A 22,334-nucleotide genomic window follows, 5' to 3' on the forward strand; every position below is an offset into this window, starting at 1 on the left:
ACTTCTGTATTTATTTTAACGGATGTAAGATGACATGTGACTGGCACGACCATGGCTGGATTATAAGACAAATGGGCCCCTGGGAACAGACATGTAAAAGCCCCCCGGCCCGCCTACATGGGAGCAAGGCACCCGACTGAAAGAGACACGAAACAACTGCAAACGATGCTGATGTGCTGCTTTTTCTGTCTTTCTTTATCGTTGTTTCTGTCTCTTGTGGCCTTTTTTGTCTCTTAGTGTGTGTACTTTGTGTCGCTTTGTCTGTGTTTGTGGTCTTTTTGCATCCATTTGTTGTTAGCTTGTTTCTTTGAGGTTATTTTGCATTACTTTTTGGTCATATTGTGTCTATTTTTATGTGTGTGTATATATGTAAGTATATATATATTTATAAATATATATATTTATATTTGTATATATATATATTTATATTTATATATATATATTTATAAATATATATATTTATATTTATATATATATATATATATATATATATCTTTGGTTGCATCTCTTTGTAGGCGGTTTGCATTTCGATGTGTTTGTTATGGCTCGGGCCCAGTTGCCCCCTGACCCCTTGGGCCTTTGTCCCGGGTCAGTTCGGCCCGTTCAGTAATGCCTCTGTGGGCATGGCGGTGCCACAACATAGTGTAGAGTTTGACATCAAACCATTTGGACCAGGGGAGCGGAGGGAGCTTTCGTCCACAGACAGGTGCACTGACCCTGTCCACCTCTGAAGGTGCCACTTGCATTTTATTGGACATTTAGGGCCGGCCAGCATTTTTTTAGCAGCCACCTGGATGCAATAAAGGACCAGCTCCTGAGCTCTAGCTGCCCAGAGGATTTCCCAGCAGCTCCCGTGGGACCTCTGGCTAGTTAAGATGTTTATTAAGCTGAAAGTGGCCCAGTGGGAAAACACAGCACTTCTGAGAGATTCGGGCCAGCAGTTTTCTTGTTAGTCGGAGCGCTCCCCGGAGAATTGGGTTTCTTTTCCTTTCAAACCTCGGAGGGAGGACAGGGTCAGTTCACAGGGCACGAGGTTGACCAACTGGTAACTAGGCACATGAACTCAGGAAGGGAATATCTAGAGACCATCAAGGTCAGCGCGGAGCCATTCCCACAGTTCCCAAACGGAGTGTTGGACCGAAACACATCCAAGGTGGCTCGAAAATGCATTTTTAGAGCCACTCTAGATATATAATTGTCTAGGTTTTCAGGAATATCTTGCGGGAAGCAGCGATGGCCACAGCTAATTAGAGAGTGTTTTTTCAACGGTTGCATCTATATGTGAGCACGCTTTACTTTTCTCAGAAAGCGTCCTTTAGACCTATTTACTTTTTTAAATGATTGATAGAAGCTATAATGTAAATGGGAGTGGATGTCACAGCTTCAACGCATTACTCTTTTTTTTTTTAAATGCACAACCGAAGTTCTTTGAAGAAACGGTCCATCCAGAACACGGTGGCGTTAGTTCTGCTTGCTGTGTGACAGACGTTGACCTCACTAAGCTCAGCTGGACCGCTAGTTCAAAGCGCTGGTCTCCAGCCTCAGGCACTCTGCCCTCATAACTTTAGTTAGCCTGTTGAACTTTGTTTTGATTTCTAAAGGTTTAGCAGCTATGCACATTCTGCTTGAAGAAGAAGACTTTAGAGAAAACGTAGAGGAATATTTCAGATTGCCTCGCCACTGCTCATGATTATGATGATTATTACATTTTTTGTGTTCAACTTTGAGCTTTCTCGAGGCCGAGCTGCAGAGCCGATGATTAGCACATTGTGAACTGAGCAGCACATGCGGCCAGTGATGGGTTTTTAGTGCTCTCTGCCTAATGTTCAGGACAGATTAAAAAAGGTTTGCCTGTGACAGATGCTGTCTAGATCTTCACTACCAGATCCACCCAGCTGCAAAACATGTGGCTGGATTTCTACCTTTTTCTCTGAAGTGCAGCCCATTAGTGACACACCCACAATCGTGCATGTGTCCGTACTCTCGCATTCACGACACAGAAAACACTTCCAGCGTGTTTGTGGAGACGAAGACAAAAGAATCACACATCTGCAGATGTTTGGTGATAAGTATTTGTTTTATTGCTGCATATTTTTAATTTATTTTTAATTTGTCATTTTTTGGGTCCTTTTTTCTGCATTGCTTCAAGTGTGTTCCTCCACCCATTTGTTTGCCGTGAAAACAGAGCGATCCCAGCTCCGTACGTCGATGTATTTAGAATATCTTTCACTACTTCAGCCGCGAAGTCTGCCAGCACATGCAATTTATTCCGCAGACACAGAATGTATGCATTCCACATGAGGAGCGGCTCGCGAAGGCCTACGCTTGTTGTTAATGGCACACATCCTAAAATCATGCTCCTGGCCTCTTGCGGCCTCCACTTTTTTGTGTGTCCGAGGAAACGTTGGTTTTTTTTGCGGAGACAAATCCACTGACCAACATCATCATCTGATGAAAGCCGCTGCACACCTTGCCTGAGCTGAGGCCCTTTAGCTAATGATGAAAACAGTCGCGTAACAACAAATGCCTCGTACCCCGCGGTGACATGGCGGTCATATATCAGTTGCTCGTATATACAAAAGCCAGCGCTTTCCAAGTTTTTGAAAGCCTTTTCTCAAAGGGGGCAAACCATTGCTTGGTTTCCATGTCGCTGTTCCACTCGGCATCCCTGTGAGGAATATTGAATGGTCCTTGTTGGGGAAATATTTCAAATAGTTTAGGCTCTCGTCTGAAAAGTCCCCAATACATGTGGGTGTGTGACATTTGGAGACAATGGTTTAATTTAGTTTAAAATCCCCACGCGGTAAGTTATTCCTCGTGTGTCTGAGCAGCTCACATGCAGACTGGCTTGGCCATCGTCTGTGCGTGAAGTGAAACAGAAGGGAGCGGGAGATCCCACATGACAGAATAAACAGATTGTGTTATTGCTGGGTTTCATAATGCATCATCTGTTGCCATCTGCGATCCATCTTTGAGCAACTTTTTGGAAATGTTTTGAAGATAATCCTTTGGAAAAAGAAAATATTCATTTGGTTTTCACAGACATTTCGTTTTTGTTTTTTAGTATTATTGCATGGCACAATTCAAAAATGACCTCATTTAGCATTTTAGTTCTCATGACTTAACCACAAAAAAATGTGGGGGGGAAATAATAACTTGAGTTAATGTAATTTACTGCAAATCAGAGCTAATCAATTATGAAAGATGTCAAATATGGGATTTTTTAAAATGTAAATGTACAAAATAAAACACTTAATAATTAAAAATGTTAAGTATTTCTCACACTTTTTTTATCCTGTAATTTGAATTTTTATTAAAGTACATTCTGCAAAGATGGTGTCATTACAGATGCACTGAACCAACAGTTAGAGGTCATTCTATTGCTGCCAAATTATGTTTCATCTACAAACTTCTCAGAAAGAATATATATATATATATGTGTGTGTGTGTGTATATTTTTATTTTCTCTGAACCAAAAGAGTGCAGTGCAACTAACACTTCACAAGAGTAATACAGGTATGAATGGTTGACAAACACTATTTAACATAAACCGTATATAGAAGAGAAAATAACAAAACTGACACATACTATTATACTAGAAAATAACAAAACTGACACAGACTATTATACGAAAAAATGTCAAAGTAATATATATAATATCACACGTTGGGGTAAAGTCTCAGATTTTTTCTAATTGAGAACATTTAAATTAATGGGTTTGAAAATAAATATCTTTGCATGATTCAAGATTTATTACAGATCTTTTTTTTCTCGTGAAACACTGTTATATGAAAATAGAAATACCAAACCTTGTGTTTCTTTTATTCTTATCAAAAAGCTTTACAAAGGAAACACGTTGGGAAATTAATCTATTAAAACATATGCTCTAAAAGTTTGCTTGTAATTTTTTTTGAAAGTATTTTTTTAAATAAGGCTTTACGTTTACTTTACTTAAGTAAAGTAAATGCACAACCAGTATACTTCATTGACATTTAAACAAACAATAATAGCATGCCATTTTGTCTGACTTGAAAGAATAGAGTAATGTTAATTTTGTTTAATTCCTTTACTACTCCATTCTCTACCCGTTTCACATTATTTCCTATAAGTATTTCTTCAGTTGGGAGGATTTTTAATATAATCGAAGTTCTGCTGTGGAGCAGCAGCGTGGGTTGTACTGCCTGATTCTGTCCAGCAGGGGGCAATATTGTAATTCAGATAGAGGTTTTCGGGTGTCCGGGTAATATCAGCATCCAACTGAGTAGTAATATATGTTAAGACTGAGTCAGGGGACCAGGTGCATAAATCTGACTGCATCCTGGATCACTGTCATCAGGTGACACACAGTCTGCTCTGTAGCTCAGAATGATGATTTGTAGTATGGATCTTTACCAAAATGGCAAAAATTTGAATGGATTGAACAAAATTCATTGCAGCAATTCTCAAGATTTAAATTACATAGTTGTGCTTATTATTATATTGTCTTATTTATTGTATTAAACGTGTAAAAACCCTTGCATTTAAATATCAAAAGCATTGCTCTGACATATGTACATATTTTTAACACAGAATAGATGGAGGACTTTAAACAGGAATGTTTACATCTATACTTGGATATTATTTTGGTATTTTCCTTTGATTTAATGGTCCATATCCACACATTATTCAATTAAATCAAGATTGTGTCATTTTTTATGATTTCAAATATGGATATATCTTATTTGTAAAAAATTTTTTTGTTAAACTCTTTTTCAAACTTGCATAGTGATCAAATCAGTTGTTACAGGTCTAAGCATTTGTTGTTACGCGCCTTTATATTTGTATCATATAGTCTATATATGGGGATATTTTATCAGATCTTATATTAATTAAATTACAGCTCAGTTTTGCTCCGAGCCTCAACAAACGACCAAATGCAGGTAAACAGTTCTCAGTCTCACATTTCAAACCTGTAGGTCAGCGCGCTGCCACACAGGGCTCTGGCAGGCCATCTGTCAACAACGCAATACATTTTTCAGTGAGAAAAAAAAGAAGAAGCTGAATCTAATAAATCATAACATAAACAAATCTAGCCATGGGTTGACAGTGCTGTATTATACTTTGGCTAAATCCTGGGGGAGTTGAGATTATCCTGCAGTATCTTTTTTTCTTTTTCCCCCCATGTGGTTCAGTCGAATACAAGCAGAAATATGTTGGGAAATGGCATATGAGGGGGAAAGCTACACTGTCTCTATATGTGCATCTTTGAATTTAAGTAAAATCTAATTAATAAGCAATGCTGATAGGAAATATTAAGAAACATGTACAAAATCGGATGCACTCTATTTGTGAGTTGAATTCAAAATCCAAAGCAGTTGTGTGCTCCTCCAGTATTCAGGGGCCCTGAGGCCTGAGGGCCCTGCATCGCATCCCCTCTGTGATACAGCAGCGCCGCCGCTGTTTGCCTTCTGTGTGAAATCTCTGTGCAACAACATTCACTTTTTAAAGCAGGAAAGCAACTTTTAAAAAATGCGGAAACCCCTCAAAATGAAGCAAGAGGAATAAACCGATCACGTTACAGTTGAATCTTTGCAAATTGCCGCGATGCAAACCTTCAGTGCGCCTTACAGCTGATCCAGAAGCAGCTCCGTCGAAAACCGTCTCACAGCCGCAGTCAAGATTTCACTCACGCGTCCATATGTGCGTGAGTGTGTGCGTGTGTGCGTGTGTGTGCGGGCTAAACGAAGAATGACCAACACCATTGGCCCCGCTGCCTTCAGCCGGAGGAACGCGCCGCTGCTGCTGGTCGGATGCTCAAGTGCAACTCCGCAAACAAATTATAAAGAAGCCGGTTTTCTTCTCTCTTTTTTTCTCTCATTTGAGTTTAGAAACACTCATTAAAAGATCAAAGTGAGTTAACTATCAAAGTCTTCTCGCCGTGCCATTTAGGGAGCCATTATGTCTTTAGTCTGCTGAGTTTCTCCTTTGAGGATTTCAACTGTTCTTCCCATTTACACTCAGGTATTTTATTTTTTAAATGATTATCTCTGCTGGCATAATTGATATGCTCTCATTATTAAAGCAACAACAAAAAAACAAATCAATAATGACATAGATGCAGATTTTATTACAGTCCACATATTCACGATTTAATATGTTATGCCTTGACGTTGATGATTATTGTTGTGTGTGATTTCTGCAACGCGCTGATTGCAGCCTGCGGGCGCGTTTGAGGCCCGACTCAGTGTGGGATGTGTGAGTTATTCTCTGGGTCGGAACGTGAATGGATCCTGCGTGGCGTATAAACAGCGTGATGTTAATGTAATTAAAGTAGACAATGGTCGATATGTTTGTATATTTTAATTTGATTGATGCGTTTTGTTTGGATTAGATTGAACTGTAACGAAGTCATGAAATGATTTGCTGTTTAATTTATTGAGTGTCAGTTGTGTATCATTCTGGTAATTATTTATCTTTTCAGACCAGGCATTCATTAATAACAAAACACGTTATTTTAAATAGCCACTGATTGTTTTGGTTTTCTGAGTTCACTTTTACACCAACTTTCTGTCTCTTCTATTGTAAACCAATCTGACAATGTGGCATTAAACTGTTCTTTGTTTCGCCATTTAACCATTTAACTACAATATCATATATTTCGCGTTTTCTTCCAGAAATAATTTGCTGCTCTTCTCCATTCGAAGCTAATTTATTTTCATATTCAAAGACATTTCACTCACCGGGAAAACTAATCGGAATCCCAGCAGCAGCCTGCAGGAATGCGCGCTCCTCTAATGGCGCATTATAATGGTCTCTTACCTTGTCGATGGATGCAACAGTTCTGGATACTTTAAAGCAAATTGCTTAACTTAAGGAGGCCATTGCTTTCTGTACTGCACACCTGCTGCAACGTTTTTTTCCTCCTTTTTCTTCCTGCCTTATAACGGCAGGCGAGGGAGGGCTGGTCATGCTGAGGCTCATTAAAACACCGCCGGGTAAAAGTTGGCGGATTGATTTATTGAATGAATGTTTGATGTCCTCTTACACACAAGTGACCTGGCCGATAACTGATGGGACGCGGGGGGGGGGGGGAGGGGGGAGAGGAGGACGGCACACGTGATATATTAGCCTCTATGTTTTTAAGAAATGTATTGATTATATTGTATAGTGCTCAACTCGTAATGCTTCATCGTGGTACGATAATCCAAGAGTGTGTGAGGCGGAGGTAATTGACCCCATGCTGATAGAAGTGCTGCAAATAGAAGAAAACACACACACACACAAAACAGCTAAGCCAGCCAGGGATGGATGACTTCATCACTGGCAGGTACATTGTGATTACTACATGTGTCCTTTTAATGACACACGTATATACGCAGTATGTATATTTTATTTATTTATATGCGTGTGTTAGAATTCATAAACTGTGGCACTATAGGTGGAAATACTTGTCTGTGTGTGCTGCTGGCTGTCAGCTGTTCTCTCGGTGAACGGCAGAGGGCAACGCCAACAGCCGGCTCTCTGTCTCCAAACTGGGCTACAGGTCACCGCCTTGATGCTCCACAAAGGACATCAAACGCACCATCAGCGAGGCCTTTGGATTGGAGGTATAACGTGCACACGAACGTGGACGTGTTTCCTTCCTTTTGATTCCCTTCAAAGAAGTCATTGGAAATATATGACACGTGTCTTTTCTCCAGATGATCTCAATGTATTCTAATAACCATATGACCGCCGTGGCTGTTGCGTCAGTCGTATTCTCCTATAATGTCGTCATTGTGTGTAATTCAGCAGCAGCTAGTTATTTTTTTAATTAAAATGGAAAAAAATGAAAGTTAGCGTGAGTTTCTAGAGCAACACTGCTTTGCGAGACGTGTCCTACGACGTGTGTGCGGTGTGCAGTGCGTCTCTGCGGCTGTAGCTTATTTAAAGACGGATAACTATGAGCATCTCGTGCAGCGTGACATGAGGAGCAGCGCACGATCCCTTTAGCAGCCCTGCAACGTCAGGCAGGCCTCAATGCAGCGTCACCCAGCACCTCTGCACACGTCTCGATAACACCTTAAATATATGAACCGGTCTCTCAATAATTATTATATAACATTTTTTAATAATGCTTATTTAATTGTTTTGGTATTTATTTAGATTGGGTTTGACATGAGGGCTCATTCCCATAAGATATGATGATAGCTGATGTGTTCATGTAAAACATAATAACAGCACAGGCCGTACTACTAATAATAATCATAATAATAATACAGATTATTATTATTAATAATGATGGTAATATTGGTGCTTCTCTCTAACCCAGAGATGGATGGCTGCTGCTGGACACACCGCTGTTATCACCACTGATCGCCAGGTGCATCAGCTGAAAGGGGACAGCAGTTCCAACTGGAAACAATACACAAAGGAGCAAGGGGGCCATGCGATGCTGATCACTATTTTTCACATAGTGACAGAATTATAAATACAAATTCATGACGAATTTTAAAATGTGTATTCTCTCACTTCAATATTTATTTAGTTAACGTCTGCCAAACGATAGCATCACATTATTAGAATGCATTGTTTTCTCTGTAATACCGCTTAATGATACACTTCCAGTGTCTTATTATCTGTTGTTATTATTATGATTAGTAGTAGTACTAGTAGTCATACAGGGTTATGGTTAGTCGTATTATTGTTGTAATTATGGCATTAGATGTTGTGCTCTCCCTCCATGTGTGTGTGTTGTTATTGGACTGCGTGCAGCGCACTGTACTCTTCTCCAATAGCGTCCCGATGGCAGTGAATGGAGGAATGAAAAAAGTGTAGCCATGCATGCAGGAGTGGGAGGATCCACTCGCTTCAATCTGGATCTCAGAGCTCTGCAGCGACAGGGGCACAACCAACCAACCGTCTCTGCTACTTCCAAAGAGTTACTGCCGGGACATCTACATACATACACACTCCTATTTTTGGATTTGTTGTCAAGTTGCGCCGCTGCCCTCCCGTTTCCAACCTCTGACGACACTGCTCTTCCGTGAAGAAAATCCCCAGCTTCCTCCCGTCGAGGACGAGAAGATAAAGCTCGCTCGGTCCTCTGCTCAGAACAGGTGACTGCCGAGAGACTCTGTCCACGCCGGTTGTCTCGTGACGCGTCGGGGATCCGTGGAGCCGCTGGACACTTGCCTCGACCCTTTTTAACTCTTGTGATCAGCACAGTCGAGCTGCTTTTTTTCTTCTTTTTTTCTCTCGTGTGTGTGTGTGCGTTTGATCGCAGCTCATTATTCGGACTTCTCCGGCTGCGCGCTGCAGGCTGCGTGTCAAGCGGAACTCGAGCGGCTTCAACAGGTTTGTGCCTCGTCCTCGCGCCGCCTCCACGCCGCGGTGTGTGCGCCCGGGTTCCTCGAGCCGACTGCCACCGGGTTCTTATGGATATTGCAACAGGCCTGGTGTCGCTGGAGCGCCTCTCCGCGAGAGACCCGTCCGAGACGTGCATCATGCTGGACGGCATTAAAATTGAAGACCATCCCATGCGATCGGGACACGCCACGCTCGGAGTCCTGCTCGGTGAGTCTTCGTCTTCTTTTTTCTTCTTTTCCTTCCCTGTGTGAAGTGTGCACAGGTCAACCACAGCACTGCTGTCCCCAGTCCGGATGCCATGAGCCTGCTCTGCTGTTGTGCTTATGATCATCAGAAGTTTGTTTTCTATGCATAAGAAGAGAGTATAAATACAAATAAAAAATTCACATAATAATGAACAAATGTAGTTTTATTTTATGTAATTGTGAAGGAAACACATCACGTGCGACTCACTCGTGTGAAGGGTGTGTGTGTGTGTGTGTGTGTGTGTGTGTGATGTAATCTGCATTGCTTTATTGGAGGAACAAAATATAAAAGTAAATCCCACGTTTAAAAAAAAAAAAAAAAATGTTTGTATTGGATTCAAACCGTGCACGTGCATTGATTGCTCCAGTGTGCCCCGCGTGAGAGTCGCAGCTCTTGACTCCGGCCTTCTCGCCGTTCTCACGGGCCCCGACTGCTCTGCCGTTTCAGGGACCGACTGCCACCATCCGTCGGCGTGTGAGGGATGCCAGCGGCCCATCTCCGACCGCTTCTTGATGAGAGTCAACGACTCCTCGTGGCACGAGGAGTGTTTGCAATGCACCGTGTGTCAACAGCCCCTCACCACCAGCTGCTACTTCAGAGAAAGGAAACTTTACTGCAAACACGACTACCAACAGTAAGCACACGTCTCTGTCTCACTTTCGGCGTTTTGTGTGTGTGTGCAAATTTGCTTCAGCGGGTTTTAAAAAGAAAAAGAGAATTTTTTTTTTTTTAAAGCACAGTGAAGGCTTTTGGTTGGCCAGGAGGCCTCGTGCGTAAAATACAGTGTGAGGGTTTATTTGAATTGTGATAGATTTAAGAAATATATCCGTCAACATGAATGTTTATTCAACTGTTAGCATCGTTTTCTCTGCTGGAGTTAAAACGACATGCAGACGCATTATAAAATCAACAAGAACAAGTGGAATTAAATCTGACATTTTTTATTATTTTTTTTTTTTACCTCGCAGAAATATTTTTAATAATGAGTGAGATATGGGAAGGTCTGCAGCAGAGTGCTGTCCATGGCTCGGCCTCAGCGGCCATGTATTATTGTCGTATGCCTGCTTGGCTTCCTCATCGTCACAGTGGCTCTCCGCGTTCCCACATTTGTGTCTGCGGAACGAGCTTTAAACAAAAAGATGAGATCAACACAGGAGAGCTCAGCTCAGCTCGGGTTTTCATCCCGCTCTGTCAGCTATACTTCCTGGTTGCTTCATGTCACATTTCCACACCAGCCGCTTCAAATTCTTTCAAAATATGTAAATCATAATTTGTGTAAGGTTGTTTATTGAGTGAATCCACCACGCATTTGAGATTTATTTTTTACGATCGGCCCAAATTCACCTTTTTTATCCAAATGCCTCGATTTGCATGCAATATTATATTTTCATATATATTTTTTTTATTCCACGTTACGGATCAATCGTGTTTTTAATTAATTTGTATGACATTTTCATTTTATTTCAGGCCATTTAATCTGTATTAAATATGAAGTGTTTTTACACGCGGTACATGAGACAATTTATCGCTTTAGTAAAAAAACAACCTGCGCGTCTTGTGTCGATGACGTAACGAAAGCTAAATGTCCCAATGTCGTTTTTGTAAGAAGTGAATACATAATTTGTAGTTTCAAAATTTGCGCACGGTGTGACTAAAGTATCGACAAAAACACGCACACCGTTTTAAATCCATTAATAATTTAGTGTTAAATTACAAGTTTCACCGTTTAAATTTTTTTAATAAATCGAACTCATTTGGGATTTAAATGCCGGAGTTTGATTAATGCAGCAGACTAATGTGATTAAATCCAGCTTGTTAATTTGATAATTTGTTCTGTCAAATTCACAGCAACACAATAAATGACAAACATAATTATTAATATTACAGCCACTAAAATAATAATTCCAATAATTATAGATACATTGAAATAATTTAGGAATTGCCCCCTTACCCTTTTTTTTCTTCTTTATAGGTGATTACAATACATTTTTACATTTTATATTGGGCCTGTGACAGGAAGTATCATGGCAACCATTAGCCATGGTCTAGGATAAATTAGTAAATTGAATTAAAGAATTATCACATAAAGTCAGCAGCAATGGCAGATAGAGTGACACAAATATTGGAGCTATAAGTAACAACAATGCTGAGGGTGTCCGGCCTGTGAGGACCCCAGGGTGCCCTGTGTTTCTCATAGCATGAGCGCTTTTCATGCTTGTCACTACATTTTCAGCTTTTTGTGTCCGGCCTTTTTAACAATTCTACTTCGATTACCGGGACATTATGGCTCTCTCCTAGATACCTCGCGAGCAACAAAGAGTTACATCCATTGCCATGCGTGCCATTCATCCAGCTTTGTGACAGCAGCGTAGTCGCCTGATAACAATGGAAAATTCATAGCAGTAACTATGGGATACCAGACCAGAGCCCCGGCGTCACGGCTCAGAGGTGGCTGCAAGCTGAGACTGTCCGGCAGGGAGAAGGATCTCTTTCTCATGCCTGTTACGCAGCGCTCTCCACTTGTGCTTTTTGTTTGGTGTGTGTAAAGAGAAGAAGACAGACGTAAACAGACAGAGACGGAGCTCTCTTTTTTTTCTCCTTCCAAATAATACTCTTTCCCGGCATTCAGTTTGCCGTGTGCCTTTTGAGGCTCCATATTTGGTGTACAGCTGACCATTTCCCCCTCTTCTCTGCGACACTCTGAAAGCTGTGAGCTTGTGTGGCAAGTCGGCTCAGCCAAACACAGCAACCTGCTGGGCAACGTCCTGCTCTCACACACCGTTATTCATCACTTCTTTTATTTCTTCACCCTCCTTACCCCACTTATTTTTTGTTGTTGTTCATTTTTTTTTACCCTTCTCAGTTTAAATGCTAGCTGGAGGGTCCCTCATCACATAGACACAATTATCCCTTTTTTTGGGGTTTATTCTATTTGCATTGATGGGATACTTAAAAGGTGTAATTGGCACCTTTTTGACTTTTATGACACCCATTTAAGATGCATTTGTCAGCCCACAAACTGCTTTGGGCTGTGTAGAGAGCTCCTTGCCTTACAGAGGTCTTCGTGCCTAATTACATTCCTATAGCAACTGATTCATGCCCCGTAATCAGCTCTCACTAGCTATAATAAATCAAGGAATTGGCAAGCAGTCTTTTTTCGCACCTTTGGAACAGGTTTAAGTGCAGACGGGGGAAAACAATTGTGTACTGTGTTATTAAAACTCCCACCAACACAGTTCAACACATCTTACTCCATATAGTGCAATTATATAGTAACAAGATTGGATTATATTGGCCTCTTTTTATGCCAAGCAGCTGCCCGGTATTTATCGTCCCTGTCTTCGTACACAATTTGTGAATAAGGAAGATGTTTGATGGCTTTACAATTCAGGGTCCGAAGCAACGCACGTGTGCAGATCGTCTGCGTGGAAATATTTTCCAGAGGGGAGAATAGACGTCAATATATTCCAGAGGAGGAGAAACGCAGCAATGTAGCGCGCACTGCCTTTTGCACGAATATATATTTTTTTTAACTGAGGGCAAATGGGGGGAGAACTGTCAGTTGGACGGGAGCCATCGCCGCAGAGGAGGAACAAGCTTGAACGAGACGGGCGGTATGTAATGTGTAGAGTGGGATTACACCACCCCGAGAGAGTTTGTTGTGCCCTGGTGTTTGGAGGTCAATTATACATCATTAGGAGGAGGGAGATCTTTTCCCCGGGGAGACCTCTTCTCTAACCAAGCAGATGCTTTGAAAGGAGCCATGTAATAAGGCCTATCACTTGACCAAAGTGTTGGACAACACCCCTGTAATGGACTGCCTTGTTAGAAACGGCCATGGGCTCCCTCTACAAAACATAACATGAACTAAACTCTATTTTACCCCGTGCTGTGTCTACTTTGGGGTCCTGCTGATGTTTAAACTTCGCATTCCACTCTGTAAACTTTCACTTTCTTGCAAATGGTTTTTTCAACATGCAGCAGATTTTTTTTTCTTCTTTTTCTCCAAATTTCCAAATTCACGTGCTGTAAGCAGAATTAAATTCAGGTCACGGTAGTATGAGTAGTAGGAAAACACAGCAGTGATGAAGCCATAAAAGCCGAGCTCCCGGAACCTGTCTCACCTCCCATGTACGCTGGACGATCCCCCGGTGTGCTGAGAGGTGCTTTTTAGAAATGTTTGGAGTGCCCTCCTGTGAAATTGTTGTTTTTTAATTAGCTGTGCTTGGGACTCTGCAGCAGTGTGTGCCGGATAGATGCTGACGGCCGGGTTTCTCTGTTAGCTCACCGAGTGTGTGTGTTTTACTCACTCGAGGGCACTCCCGCGTGGCCTGGCACTTTGTGAACACTCTTACACACCGCAAAAAAAAGAAAAAAAAGGTTTAAAAAAAAACCTAGGATGTACTCTCTGTGTTGTCAACCCAGCTGGGTAGTTTAGCAGTAAATTAAAGACTGCCCTCCGTCTAAAGTATTCCAGAAGCAGCTTTGATAGGTGGGCGTACGTTTCTTTGTGGAAAAAACATTTAAACCTTCAGCCGTACATTCTTGTTGTTTTTTTATTTTCCATAAAAAGAATAAAAATGTGTCTTTAGCCGCTGCTCTTGGGTAAATAAAAGAAGGACCTCTACCGAGAGACGCATCTACTGTTAGAAACACTAAGCCAGATAATATTGCTTCAGCTTGCTGGGGTTTTTAGTCCTCCACAAGGAGCTAGCTGGTGCTGGCCACGTTCCTCTGTAAGGAAGTATTGGGTTTTATGTCAACATGGCTCGGCCTGCCCCAGCAGCCTACTAGGATGCATCATCTGTCATCTCATGGTTTGCAAACTGTCCCCCCTCCCCAGCACATCTAGACCCATTAAAGGACCTGTTGGAGTGGTATTCATTTGCATCACAAGCTACAATTTGGCTACTCTGTTTTTTTTGGTCCTTTTCCGTACCCACAAATAGCTATTTGGTGATAAATATTTGATTTAGACGTATCGTTTTATAGGAACCTTTTGTCTATATGGACAATGCTGTTATACATTTCCCACCAGCTTCAATTGCCTTTTTTTAAAAATATTAACTTTTTGTAATGCTGTCAGTAAATCTGAAGTATTAGTATTGACTGTTATGAAATCGGATGATTTCATGAAGGTTTCTATTATAAAGTAATTTCTGTGTTTTTAGTATCCATGAGTGGAAGCAGTATGAGTGTGTGTGAGGGGAGCAAGAAGTATAATAGTGTGTGTGACTGTGTATGGAGCAGCGGCTGGAACACAAAGCACTTTGCAGGATGCTCTGGGAAGCCACAGAGGTTCAGCCGTGGTAATGCCCATCACCACTTTGGAGGCCAGACTGGTGGCGAGGGATGTGGAAAGAGGTCTCTGTGGCTTTGTGTGGGGGAGTCGTCGTGCAGGGGAGGAGAAGGATCTGCAGAGGGATCTGCCTGGTGTGCTCACATTACACTGGCTGATGGCAGAGGGGTGCAGAGGAACTCAAGCATGCAATTTGTTGGTAGCCACAATTTAACCTCATCTCCTAAAGCCGGCTGTTAGGCAGCCAGTGGGACATGTCAGTCAATCGGGAATGCTAATCAGTGACGGTGGAGAGAAAGCCCTCGGCTCGGCAATGCAGTGATTTTCATTACTGGCTCCAAGTCCACGGGCCTCCAGGTTTATTTTCTCAGCATGACAACTCTCCAGAACGAAAAGGAAAGCAAACCACAAACCATTAAATGCAATTTACAAATTAGATTTTGGCTAAATCTGTGAAATACTGTAATAGCTTTCGTAAAGTAGCCAGCAGAGAAATACACACACTCGGCAAATGTTTTCAATTTCAATTTGCCAGATTACATGTTCAAATCGGAATAGAAGCATTTCTTTACTGACTGGGATTTTTTCTTTTGCCACGCCGAAATGGTTCATTTGAATAATAATTTACGCTGTGTGAGAACATGTAACATTTGCATCATTATTTCCGCTCATTTCTCGTGTTTTTTTTAACCGACGTTTCATATTTTATTTTGTCCCGTTCTGCTTCCCCACTTTGGAAATAGCCCACATTTGTTTCTTCCAGGCAGCCCGGTCGAACGTGCATGAGAAATCGAGACATGGCCTCTGCCGCTGGCTCGCAGCATCGCTGCTGGCCTCAACTATGTATATGTGATCCCGCTCTGGAATGTTTTTCCAACACGTAGGCTTTTCACAGATGCACTAGAGAGGACTGGCATCACAGTGGCAAGTGCTGCATTCAGACTGTTGTGTGCCCAAGGCTTACTCTCACACTCGCGTCACACATTCTAGCTCTACATGGGAATGGGCCGAGCAGTGTGTTTGTCTACATACAGGTTTCTGTGTGTGTGTGTGTGTGTGTGTGTGTGCACACTTGCTTCCTCTCGCTGCTCCTTTTCTTTCTTTGGCTCTAAGCTCTCTCCTCTGCCTCACAGTCGCTGTCTGTATTTTTAAAGATTGAGTTCAGCACCTCATCTTAGTTGCTACATGTAATGTCTAAATGTCAGCACGATAGATTGTCGTACCGATACACATTTATTTGTCTCTTTCCCCTACCTCTTTTAATCTTCATCAAATGAGATTAGCCCCCCCAAATACCGGTATTCCTGCCCAAAGTGACTGACAGAGATTTGCACTTTTATCATTAAGTGTGACACTAAGCTGGTCGGCGCTTTGTCTTGAATGGAGGGTCTGACGGAAACGGGGGGCTCCTAATCCTTTTATTTGTGTCAGACCCAGAAATAGGGAAGAATGGGGCCGGGGTGGGATGGGGGCCGCAGAATGCCACGGCCCTTCAGACCCGGCCTCCACAGCCAAGTGAGCATGAGACTCATCCTATGTGGTCTTTGCACTCGAGCGGGCGCATACACACTCATGCGCGCATTTGTGCATCTACAGTATGTTGAAATGTGTGCTCAAGCAAATGCACACGGTCCGGAATACACCGTCTCGTGTCCCAACGCATATGTTCGGCCGCTCGTGCGACCAATCGGACGCGGCGCAACACACGCACAGTCATTTTGCGAGAGAGTGGAAACCCGCTCGCGGCCGAGCATGAGACCGTCTGCGAGTGCGTGGATGGCAATAGCGGGAGGTTTCAGTCTCGGATGAGATTAATAAAGTTTGCCGGTTCCCTGGTCGAGGTCCAACGCCAGGCTTTTGTCTGCGGCTCACATCGGGTTGTGGGGCTTCAGCTCCTTTTGTGTGTGCACTCTTGTGGTAATCCATCTCCGGCGGGAGTCCCCTGGGGCACTTTATTTACTCATTCAACTGTTTGGAAGTCTGTTAGACTGCAGATCAGATGCAGTGAAACCAATGTGATTACTTTCACCAGCACTTGCAGATTCCTGCCCAGCGTCTCCTCTCACCCGGAGCTGGTGTGCCCTGCAGGTGGGAGGGAAGGTCCGCACCAGCTCATCCCGCTCTGGCTGCCCTGTTTACCAGCCTGGTTCACGGGCTTCTGGGAACGCTGCATTGGTTATCGGCCCTCCTGTGCCGACACACTGTCGAGCCGTCTTGAGTCCTTTATTATCCTCGTGTGTTTGAGTTTATTCTTTTTCTGCCTTGCATCTGAAAAAGTGTAAGCGCCAACGCTGGTGGCTGACGGAAATGTGTCTCTCTCTCGCTCCAGATCGTAATTCAGCACCATGGCAAGTGTGGTGTCACCGTGTAAAAACTAACATCGATGTTTTATTGCAAACAATGAGACGGATTTGGTTATCCATCCATCAACATAAATCCGGAGCTATGTATTTGGGACTAACCCCCGTGTTAAACCGTTGCAGGCTGTCAGGCTTTCTGAATTTACTCTCCGCCTCTTCCCCCCGGCGTGGCTGGGGAATATGGTTGAAATCAGCTGCCAGGGCCGCCATCTACAGTGAGAGCTCCCGAAGATCGCTGTTTAGAACCCACCGCTGATTGGTTATGGCCGTCTTGGCGAGGGAACTAACCCCGTACGAAAACAGTGCGGATTGGGTTTCCATGCATCCGACTCGTTCTCCTCCTCTCTGGCCGGCCCCCCCACGGCCAGCCAGCGTGATTTGTGCATGAGGTCGCTTGACCCATGGAAGCTTCAAAAAGCACCGAGGGGAAATATTTGGATGATCCTGATGGGGGAGTGCAGACGTGGGGGGGAGGCAGAGGTGATGGGGAGGGGGGCTTGGTAAGAGCAGGGCTAAGCGGTGTAAGGCAAGGCAGATGTGGAGTCTCTGCAGTGCAGCCGCGATGACAGGGAAGTGTGCGCAGAGAAGATGACCGTCCATCCTGGACTCTTATATCCAGACACCCGCCACTAGTGTCCCAACGGACAGCTGGAACACAGGCGCCACGCTCCGCACAACACGGCAGCCAACAGTGGAGGAAACTGTTCACGAGGGGGTTGGAATGGAAGGAGCACGTTATCATCAGGTATCGTGCTCTGATACTGATCATCTGTGCTTCACCCCCCTGCTGTAACCCCCCCCCCCCCATCCCTCCTCCTCTCCCTTTACCTTTCTTCTGCCGGTTGGATATTAATGTTTCCCAGAAAGCTGCTCCACTACGCTTTCTCTGGAATCCCGCTGCGAAATGATCTGGTGCGTCTCTGAAAGGGATAGATATGGGGATAAAAACATAAAGATTTTTTCAAAATGTTTTTCTGCGATTCCGGAGTGCTCTCGAGATGGAAATGCGGTCGCCTCGATAAGAGAAATGTGCTGCGGCATTTGAAGGCTGCGTTGTTGGCTCCATTCATCTAAATGTTCCCCTCTCGCTGATAGTATTGTTTGATTCAAGCTCTCGGCCTCATCGCACATTATTTCTGCACGGAATCTGCCTCCGGGGCCAGTTCACTGGAAACCCCATTCAACAGGAATCGCCGTAGTCGACGGAGGCTCGGTGCAAACCCCCGACTCGGCAGTTTAAAAAAAGCAAAGCTCCGGTCTGAGGCGGCTCCAATCAGTCTTTGGCCTCTATGCTTGTCGCCTGCCTCCTCCTGAGAGTGGGTGGGTCGACTGACCCCTCGGGTGTCTGTCTGCCTTAACGCCGGGCCCTGCAGGCCCCAGCCTCACAGGGGAGCACCGGCCCCGGGCCGGAGTTGTGCTCTGAAACCGGAGCTCCGTCGTTGTGTTGTGATCCCAGCTGGAGAGACAGCTCTGGCTCTGAGCGGAGCGCTCTCGCAGCGTGCAGCCGGGGTCACCGGTGGCCTCTCAACCTTCATCACTCCACCGCGCCTCTGCACAACACCGACCCGGTCGACGTTATTTATTGACCCAAAGGCTTCGGTTCTTCTAAGACTCTGTCTAGCAACAAATGTCAATCAATTGCATGTGTAGAATGGGAGATTAAGCTCCGCACAATGTTAGCTCTGCCGATGCAATTTTCAAGATGAATGTTTCGCATGACTTGTACTGTCAGCAATAGCACTCAGTCAGGGAAATGCAAAGTCATCTGTTATGTCTATGTTGGATGGTCTCGCTTAACCCTTGTGTTGCCTTCGGGTCATTTTGACCCGATTCAATGTTTAATGTCGGTGTTCTTTCGGGAGTCAACAAACAAACATAAAGTACCTCACACTTAAACTTGGAAAACAATATTAATTCTAATAATTTTCTGGAGATTTTAATAGCTGGGGTCATATTGACCTCAAGGGTAAAATATGTTAGTAAATATAAAGGTAACAGGAGGGTGAAACATTGAATCGGGTCAAATTGACCCGAAGGCAACACAAGGGTTAAAAACTTTAATCTGTAAAGTAACCATACTAACTGGTTTTCGGTAAAATGCCACTTTTAGGGTGACTGGCGTGAATGTTTCTTAAAGTTTGTGTTTTTGAGGTTTCTCACCCCGGCGTGTTTCTCAGACGGTCTCCTGGAGGTTCCAGCTTCACTTTGCATTCAATCGTGCTTTTTAGCATTCCTGTGTGAACGTGCGTGCATGTGTGCAGCCATATGTGTGTGTAGCGAGCCCTCGTGTGTGTGTGTGTGTGTGTGTGTGTAGCGGGTCTGTCACTCGGCCAATCGTTGGACATGCTGTTGGCTGGCGACACAGTCTGTGGATTCTCCTCTCGGTCGTGCTGCTCTGGAGGCAGAAAGCGGTGCGTGCCACCCAAACCACCAGCCAACCCCCCCCCACCCTCCTTTCTATCATCAGCAGACCGGCCCTTCTCCCCGCTCTCCATGCTCTCCTTTTCTGGGGCCCCAGAGCCTGGGCTGTGGCCTGTGGATGAGTGCTACATCCTGGCTGTCAGCACAGGGGTTAGCTGGGGATTGGCCTGTGGTGGAAGTGCAGTATCAGGCCCTGTCTGTCAGCTCCTCGTCCCACTTCCTCCCGCCCCTCAGCGCAGGCTGCAGTCAGTGGCACCAACACACGCCGAGCTGCGACCGACTCCGATCTCCGGCTCGAAAATGAAAGGATCTCCCTCAGAAAAGGCATATTCATAACCATGCCAATGAAAAGTGGCTGCATAATAAACCCTTAAGTGCTCGGGTGTTGTGTTTTTAAACAGACCGCGGACGCTTTGACATACGGTTTACTATTTCACCCAGTATTTAATTTCAGGTACTTTCACCAGTTGCTCTCTGACTCATGTGTGTGTGTCTGCATCCAGCGACACCTGAAAAGACCAGTTCTCATTTATGAGATTGATGAATGTGTAAAAATTCCTACTCAAGATATTCTATAAACCTCGTGGGTCATATATTTTCTGCCACGATTCAGATGTGGTGCATATAGACATGGCGCCTTACCTTGTTCCTGTGTGTACGGGTCCCATTATCTTATACACACGTACATACATGCGTACACACACGTGGACACACATCTGCACCGCACATGGTGGCAGACAGGCCTGCACATGTCGGAGGATTTGCGACTATAATCAGATTAATTGGTCCATCTCTCCTTGGAAACATCACACATACACATGAAGGCCTCTGGTAGCTTTCAGCTGGATGCTGCTTACACTAACCAGAGGCACGGCAGCAGGCGCAAGGTCGTCAGGGTCGCAGCACGCTCTCTTGGCATCAGCATCTCTTCATGGCTTATATGTTCGAAAAATTATAGCCTCGTTCTGTCTGGCCGAGAAGGAATTTCTATCTGTTCCTCTTGAGGGTTCCGTCTTATTTAAGCTGCACTTTCTTTTAGCTAAATTTGACAGAGATTTTTTTACCCCCCCCCCCCCACAACATAAACATGAAAGCTGTTGTTGCTTGGCAGAAGCCTCGGCCTCTTCAAAGACAGTGGCAAGACACGCTTGGCCTTTGCGTAGAATATTATAAGTACATTGACCATAATCCTCATTAACATTCTCCAAGCTGCATGCAGGTTCAGCGCCTCAGTGCGCGGTGTATGTTTTTCTTATTGCCCACAAGTATGTCCATGTCGGGGACTATCGACACACATGCTGCCATTCATGATTTTATTATAGGTTTTCGCCTCACCACATCTCATACATAGAAAAGACTAATGCTTTATGTCTCTTTTTCAAATTGTGTAATCTCATGTTAACCACATATGCTTCTATTTGCATGTATTTTAGTATATATTTAGTGTGTTACGGGCAACTAAAGGGTCATCATTACTGTCAGCAGGCGGGGATTTACAACCAGGCGTGCTTGTGCCAAGGGGGTATTAAGCAGTTGCCGGTGGGTGCATGTCAATATATTGCAAAAGTTCAAATAAATACTGCGATAACTTGTGAACACCACGAGCAGGTCCTATGCAGGTCACACTAGTAACAGAGTCAAATTGTAAGCAAAAAGTAATAAAATAATCGCTGAACGTGATTTCAATATCAAAATGTAACACGGATGCCCTGAGATTGGAAATCGGACCATTTCTGACTAAAAATGCTGGATCAGGTTTTGGTGATATTGGGGCCAATATATTCAAATCAGTTATTTTATACACTGGAAAGATTATATTCTGCAATTTAAATTCCAGATACGTTTGGACCACTGTGTTGCTGTACACTTACATTCCTGTTCATTTTAGAAGTTGCTAGTGTGCAATTTACTATTTTAATAATAAATAACAATACAGAAAATGTATATTTGTGTCAATTTGTTAGATTTTGTTTTACAAAGTTGTGAAAGCTAACGTTTAAGTCTCGCCAGATGTGACCTTACACATTAAAGAATGATCCCAGTCCCTGCCACACAATGAGGCATATTTAAAAATTAATTAAAAACTGGTTGGATCTGTACTCTGTCAGACTATAAGCCCAGGTATTAGTAAAAGATTGGTGCATCCTTAAAAGATAAACAGTGGTAAAAGATGAACAAATATATTGCTTAGAATAGTAAATAAGCTGTTAAAATAGTATGCTAAAAGTAATAAACAGTTTATATGGTTTGCTGAAACCGTAAAGTAATAAACAGTTGAATAAGTTTATTGTAAATGGATAAACAATTGAAATAGAAAAAGGAATAAATGGCCGCAATAGCTAAAAGTAGTAAATAAATGGCAGAAATGTCCAGTCAAATTTGTTAACAACCGCTGTTCATCATTAATAGTTGAATAATATCACTTTTAAGATCAATGTCACTGAAGAGGTAAGAGTTCATCTGACAGGGCTGTGCTAGTTTGGGATCCACTGATTTCGAGGGTGGGAATATAATATTTATACCCAAGCACCAACTTCCTTCCAAGAATAAAGGTTGTAGTAATTCAGTTTAGTGGCATTTATTTTATCCATCTCCAAATAGCAGTGGGATGTAGTTTACCGAATCATAAAACGTTAAGCTGTCCATCACAAAAAGAACCTTCTCCGGCTATTTCCTTGAGA

At 43.4% G+C, this 22,334-nt stretch overlaps 1 protein-coding gene across 1 annotated transcript in view; it reads left to right on the top strand.

The window, feature by feature from the left end:
- The first annotated feature begins 8,748 nt into the window (after nucleotides 1-8,748).
- lmx1bb (LIM homeobox transcription factor 1, beta b) overlaps nucleotides 8,749-22,334 on the top strand; it is a 46,023-nt gene continuing 32,437 nt past the window's right edge. Inside the window, exons 1-2 of the mRNA XM_056418175.1 lie at nucleotides 8,749-9,534; nucleotides 10,021-10,207. Of these exons, the coding sequence (XP_056274150.1) occupies nucleotides 9,396-9,534; nucleotides 10,021-10,207 (326 nt within the window). The 5' untranslated portion in view covers nucleotides 8,749-9,395. The remainder of the gene's footprint in view (nucleotides 9,535-10,020; nucleotides 10,208-22,334) is intronic.

This window comes from Pseudoliparis swirei, chromosome 7 (assembly GCF_029220125.1).
Source record: "Pseudoliparis swirei isolate HS2019 ecotype Mariana Trench chromosome 7, NWPU_hadal_v1, whole genome shotgun sequence".
NCBI classification, from domain to species: Eukaryota; Metazoa; Chordata; class Actinopteri; order Perciformes; family Liparidae; genus Pseudoliparis; species Pseudoliparis swirei.